Source organism: Manacus vitellinus, unplaced genomic scaffold (genome assembly GCF_001715985.3).
Source record: "Manacus vitellinus isolate BGI_N305 unplaced genomic scaffold, ASM171598v3 scaffold_110_pilon, whole genome shotgun sequence".
In the NCBI taxonomy this organism is placed as follows: domain Eukaryota; kingdom Metazoa; phylum Chordata; class Aves; order Passeriformes; family Pipridae; genus Manacus; species Manacus vitellinus.
The window spans coordinates 728630-735334 of NW_021938845.1; the positions used below are offsets into that span (position 1 = coordinate 728630).

Below are 6705 nucleotides of genomic sequence, written 5' to 3' on the forward strand. Positions count from 1 at the left end.
GTGTCGTGAGCGTCCTCCTGACTCCTCATTCCAGATTTATGCGGAGCTGGACCACCTTGCATCCGAGCACAGCTTCGTGGAGAAGATCCAGATCGGGGAATCCTACGAGAAGCGTCCTCTGTACGCCCTCAAGGTACAACAAAACGTCCCAGGGTGTGCCTGGCACGGGACAGGCACGGCAGAGCCTGGCCCAGAGCAGCCCAGCCTGCCTGGGATGGTTTTGACTGAAGGATGATTTGACTCTTTCCCTCCCATTCCCACAGTTCAGCACCGGCGGGTCCAACCGCCCGGCCATCTGGCTCGACGCCGGCATCCACTCCCGGGAGTGGGTCACCCAGGCCAGCGCCCTCTGGATCGCCAACCAGGTCCCCTTGAGCTGTTCTGCTTCGTCCTGGGAGTGCCTCAGAGCATTCCAAGGAGGTCACATCCCCGTGTTTAATTAACTGCTGATCCTCCGCCCCTCGCAAAGCTGACTCCCGGAGGATGTTGTGGCTGCCCGGAGCACACGGTGTCTTGTTGGAAGAGCTGAGTTTAGGCAGACAAAATGCAGTAGTTTAGGGAGACAAAATGCAGCAGTTCAGGGAGACAAAGTGCAGCAGTTCATGGGAAGTTGTTGACAAAAAGGGGGCTGATAAGCCCACAAAAAAACCCAAGGCCTTGGAGATTGTTTTGCTGCTTCGCTCTCCCGGCGCAGGGAGTCGCTCCGTGGTTGGTTCCCTCCCACAGCAATGCCCAAAACCTCCATCCCTCTGTAAATTTAAACCATCTCAAGCATTTAAACCCTGCTGGAGGCGCCTAAACCACCCCAGGAGTGCAGCCCAGTTGAGTATTCCCAGCCTGGCTGCTCCACTTCAATCCCAGTGCGGGGCCTTGGTCGGTTCTCCGGGATGAGGGAGTGGGAAATTTTGTTGCTTTCCCCCATTAACCTCCAAATCAAACAGATTAATTGGCCACCAGGAAACTGATACTCTTGTTCCCCTGCCCCAAAATCCAGACTCTGTTGCCAGCTGTGAGGGCCCCTGGGACAGGGACGCTCTGCTGACCGGGGTGTGCTGTCCTGTCTCTGCCCAGATCGCCTCCGGCTACGGATCCGACTCCTCCATCACCTCCCTGCTGGACAAGATGGACCTTTTCCTGCTGCCAGTGGCCAACCCTGATGGCTTTGTGTACACCCACACCTCGGTGAGTGAGGGGGCCGATCCAGGGAGCTGCCCTGCTCTTCCAAGGAAATAATAAACACAGGAAAAACGGGCTCTGGAAGTCCCTTTCTGAGCGCCATGAGAAGGAACTACAAGGAGGAATTTTAAATTACTCACCTTAAACACCCCACCCCCGTCCGGTTCTGACCGTTATCCCATCGGGAATAACGCTGGGATCACGCCTGGGATCCCCCCCCTGGGGAATGGCAGCTCCTTCTGGGAGCAGCTCCCACCCAAACACCCGGATTTGCTCATTTTTGGGAGCTGTTTCCTCTCTTCCAGAACCGCATGTGGAGGAAGACGCGCTCCAAGAACGCGGGCAGCGTCTGCTACGGGGTGGATCCCAACAGGAACTGGGATGCGGGCTTTGGAGGTAGGGATGAGGAGTTTCTGGGCCCTGGATCCCATCACAGAGCACCGGGAATAACGCAAGGGACTCCAAAGGGTCCCTGGGGATGGAGCCGTTTCCCGTTTCGCGTTGATTAATCGCCCAAGAGCACGAGGTGAAGGTGGCACTCGTGGAATCACGGAATTACAGGCTGGTTTGGCTCGGGAGGGACCTGAAACACATTTTAGTTCCAGGCAGGGACACCTCCCAGTGCTCCAAGCCCCGTCCCAGCACAGAACACCTCCGGGGTGGGGGTTCCAGGTCGCGTCATCTCAAAGCACATCCCTTAAACATTCCCACCCTGGCGCTGCTGCTCAAGGGTTTACCAGAATTTCAGGCCTTGCCTCAGTAAAGCCTGGCTTTGTTGGGCCTTCCTCGACCTCCCAGGACTGTCCCTTCTCACTGGTTTGTCCCCTCCAGGTCCCGGGGCCAGCAGCTGGCCCTGCTCCGACTCCTACCACGGCCCCAGCGCCGAGTCCGAGGTGGAGGTGAAATCCGTGGCTGACTTCATCAGGAACCACGGGAACTTCAAGGCCTTCCTCACCCTGCACAGCTATTCCCAGCTCCTGATGTATCCCTACGGATACAAGTGCACCAGGCCCGACGACTACGCCGAGCTGGTGAGACGGGAGAAGCTTTGGCTTCTCCTCCTCTTGGCTTTGGCTTCTCCTCCTCTTGGCTTTGGCTTCTCCTCCTCTTGGCTTTGGCTTCTCCTCCCCTGTCTGGCTGCCTCCCGGAGCTCTCCACGCTCCAGGCTCTTCCCTAACAACAGCCACGTGGACCTCACCGCCGGAATTCCGGCAGGAAAGCCCCTCTGGAGGTCTCCATCCCAGCCCTGGGCTGAAAGGGGTTTGGAGTCGGAGCCGGGTTGGGATGGGGTGGCTCAGAGTCAAGCTGAGCTTTGGGTCACTGTTTTGATTTGTTTCCACGTTTCTGAAGGCAAATCCCACAAATTCCCAAAGTTTCGCCCTTCCAAAAGCTCTCCTGGATTTTTTCTTCGTCCCCAATGCCTAAATGCAGTTTTTTCCCCCGTGGCAATTTGTTGCCACTCGTCCTTTCTCCCGCTTCCACGAAGATCCCGGCTCTGTTTTCCATAAAACCCCGTCATGGAGTGGAAATGAGCACAAAGCTGATCCTGGAGTATTGGAATATCCCCAATATTCCTTGGGATTTTCTGGTGTCTCTTGAACCTTCCCTTGACAGTCAGTGAGATGAAACACCGGATGATCCATTATGGAACCCATTGGGAATTATTCCACCTGCGGTGCCCCTTCCCAGAAATCCTGTGGGAGCTGGGAGTGCTGTGGGTGGGTGGAGGTTTCTGAGTGTCTCATGAAGTTTGGCTGCTTCCTGACTCACCCTCCCTGTTCTGCTCTCCAGGAATCCCTGGGAAGAGCCGCTGCCAACGCCATCAAATCCGTGTACGGCACCACCTTCCAAGTGGGGCCCATCTGCTCCACCATCTGTGAGTGTGGGGCTGCTCTGGGCTCATTGGGCTGGCCCTGGACAACAATTCCTGTCCCTGGACAACAATTCCTGTCCAACAATCCCTGTCCCTGGACAACAATTCCTGTCCAACAACCCCTGTCCCTGGACAACAATTCCTGTCCAACAACCGCTGTCCCTGGACAACAATTCCTGTCCAACAACCGCTGTCCCTGGACAACAACCCCTGTCTCTGGACAACAATCTCTGTCCTCCCACAATCCCTGTCCCAGGACAACAATCCTGATTCCAGGACAACAATCCCTGTCCCCCCACAATCCCCATCCAACAATTCCTATCCCAGGGCACCAATCCCTGTCCCCACAATCCCTATCCCAGCACAGCATTCCCTGTCCCCCTATAATCCCTGTCCCCACAGTCCCTGTCCCCACCATCCCTGTCCCAATATAACAGTCCCTCTCCCTGCCAACAATCCCTGTCCCAGCACAACAGTTCCTCTCCCCACAATCCCTGTTCCCACAATCCCTGTCCCTGTCCAACAATCCCTGTCCCAGGACACCAATCCCTGTTCCTACAATCCCTATCCCCCTCACAATCCCTATCCCAGCACAATCCCTGTCCCCCACAATCCCTGTCCCAATGTAACAGTCCGTCTCTCCCCCAGCAATCCCTATTCCAGCACAACAGTTCCTGTCCCCACAATCCTGTCCCCACAGTCCCTATCCCCCCACAATCCCTGTCTAACAATCCCTGTCTCCACAATCCCTATCCCCCCACAATCCCTGTCCCCACAATCCCTGTTCCCCCACAATCCCTGTCCCCCACAATCCCTGTCCAACAATCCCTGCCCCACAATCCCTATCCCAGCACACCAATCCCTGTCCCAGGACATCAATCCCTGTCCAACAATCCCTGTTCCCCCGCAATCCCTGTCCCCACAATCCCTATCCCAGCACAACAATCCCTGTCCCCACAATCCCTGTCCCCCACAATCCCTATCCCAGCACAACAATCCCTATTCCCACAATCCCTCTCCCCACAACTCCTATTCCCACAATCCCTATCCCAATACAACAATCCCTCTCCCCCCCAACAATCCCTACCCCAGCACAACAATCCCTGTCCAACAATCCCTGTCCCCACAATCCCTGTCCCCACAATCCCTGTCTCCCACAATCCCTGTCTCCCACAATCCCTATTCCCACAATCCCTGTCCCCCACAATCCCTGTCCTCACAATCCCTATCCCAGCACACCAATCCCTGTCCCAGGACATCAATCCCTGTCCAACAATCCCTGTCCCCATAATCCCTGTCCCCACAATCCCTATCCCAGCACAACAATCCCTGTTCCCACAATCCCTGTCCCCCACAATCCCTATCCCAGCACAACAATCCCTGTCCCAATACAACAATCCCTCTACCCCCCCAACAATCCCTATCCCAGCACAACAATCCCTGTCCCCGCAATCCCTGTCTCTGTCCAACAATCCCTGTCCCCCACAATCCCTCTCCAACATATCTGGTCTCACAGATCTATTCCAAACTCTGCCCCTCAAATCCCTGGTCCTCAACAATCCCCTAGTCCCAGGCACAGCCAACTCCTGTCCCGGACAATCAATCCTTGTTCCAACAATCTTCCTGTTCCTGAATCCCTGTACCTCCAATCTCTATCCAGCAACAATCATCCTATTTCCGCACAATCCCTGCCCAACAGTGTCTATCCACAATAACTATCCCAGCAACATACAATCCTGTCCAAGCAAGTCCTGTCCCCCACAATCCTGTCCCACAACCTTCCCCAAAGTTCCTATCGCCACTAATGCCCGTATCCCAGCAACATATCCCTGTCCAACAATCCCTGTCCCCCACAATCCCTGTCCCCACAATCCCTGTCTCCCACAATCCCTATTCCCACAATCCCTGTCCCCCACAATCCCTGTCCCCACAATCCCTGTCTCCCACAATCCCTATTCCCACAATCCCTGTCCCCCACAATCCCTGTCCCCACAATCCCTGTCCTCACAATCCCTGTCCCAGAACACCAATCCCTGTCCCCACAATCCCTGTCCAACAATCCCTGTTCCCCCGCAATCCCTGTCCCCCCCAACAATCCCTATCCCAGCACAACAATCCCTATTCCCACAATCCCTGGCCCCACAATTCCTATTCCCACAATCCCTATCCCAGCACAACAATCCCTCTCCAACAATCCCTGTCCCCCTGCAATCCCTATCCCAATACAACAATCCCTCTCCCCCCCAACAATCCCTATCCCAGCACAACAATCCCTGCCCCGCAATCCCTGTTCCCACAATCCCTGTCCCTGTCCAACAATCCCTGTCCCCCACAATCCCTGTCCAACAATCCCTGTCCTCACAATCCCTATCCCAGCACACCAATCCCTGTCCCAGGACATCAATCCCTGTCCAACAATCCCTCCTGGAAGCCCCCGAGCGTTCCCCCCAACCCTCCTCCCGTCCCTCCCAACCCCAAACCGCAGCCTCCCCGCGCCCCCTCTACCCTCCCATATTCCCGCGCTGATCCCTCTGGCCGCATTCCCATTCCCTGTTCCCAGACCAGGCCAGCGGGGGCAGCATCGACTGGGCCTACGACATCGGCATCAAATATTCCTTCGCCTTCGAGCTGCGGGACACGGGACGCTACGGATTCCTCCTGCCCGCCACCCAGATCGTCCCCGCCGCCACCGAGACCTGGATGGGGCTCAGGAAGATCATGGAGCACGTCCTGAAAAAGCAGGAATGAGCCGGCAAAGGGCTCTTCCCCGGGCTGGGATGAATAAACCCCTCCCGTGCATCCCGCTCCTGGAGTTGTTGGATTGTTCCCCACATCCCGTGGGATGAGGGGTTGGGAGACGGCTCGTCCTGCCCACTCATCCCCTTCCACACCCCCTCCACCTTCCACTATCCCAGGTTGCTCCAAGCCCTGTCCAGCCCGGCCTGGGACACTTCCAGGGATGGGGAGAGTCAGGAGGGGTGGGCAGGGATGAGCCTGGGCTTGGAAAAAAAGTAAGGAAAAAGAGTCCATTAAAACCCGTGGATAAGGGGGGTTTGGATGAGCTCAGTGGCATTTGGGCTCGTTGGGAAGCAGGAGTGCAGTGAGAAAGAGGGAAAATGAGGGAAGCAGGAAATTCCCTGGTGACTGAAGGCACTCATGGAATCATGGAATGGTTTGGATGGGAAGGGACCTTAAAGATCATCCAGTTCCAATCACAACACCTTTCACTATCCCAGGTTGCTCCAACCCGGCCTTGGACACTTCCAGGGATCCAGGGGCAGCCACAGCTTCTCTGGGAGATCCATTCCAGCCCCTCCCCACCCTCAGAGATAGGAATTCCTTCCCAATATCCCACCTATCCCTGCCCTCTGGCACTGGGAAGCCATTCCCTGTGTCCTGTCCCTCCATCCCTTGTCCCCAGTCCCTCTCCAGCTCTCCTGGAGCCCCTTTAGGCCCTGCAAGGGGCTGTAGGATTTCCCTGGATCCTTCTCTTCCCCAGGCCGCAGAGGGGCTGCCGTGAGCCCCCCGATCCAGGCTGTGAGGTGATTAAAGGAATTTAATTGCCTTTAAGGAGCCCCAGGACGCTCCACCGACCACTGCCCTTCCTAAATATCCCCGTACATTTATCCCGCCCCTTTTCCCCCTCCCAGCTTTGC

General features: G+C 56.3%; 1 protein-coding gene across 1 annotated transcript in view; it reads left to right on the forward strand.

Moving 5' to 3' along the window:
- LOC103761342 (carboxypeptidase A2-like) overlaps positions 1 to 5797 on the forward strand; it is a 19751-nt gene extending 13954 nt beyond the window's left edge. The window contains exons 4-10 of the mRNA XM_029965621.1: positions 47 to 133; positions 264 to 365; positions 1072 to 1182; positions 1482 to 1572; positions 2008 to 2207; positions 2968 to 3052; positions 5610 to 5797. Coding sequence (XP_029821481.1) covers positions 47 to 133; positions 264 to 365; positions 1072 to 1182; positions 1482 to 1572; positions 2008 to 2207; positions 2968 to 3052; positions 5610 to 5797 — 864 coding nt within the window. The remainder of the gene's footprint in view (positions 1 to 46; positions 134 to 263; positions 366 to 1071; positions 1183 to 1481; positions 1573 to 2007; positions 2208 to 2967; positions 3053 to 5609) is intronic.
- Positions 5798 to 6705: the final 908 nt, after the last annotated feature.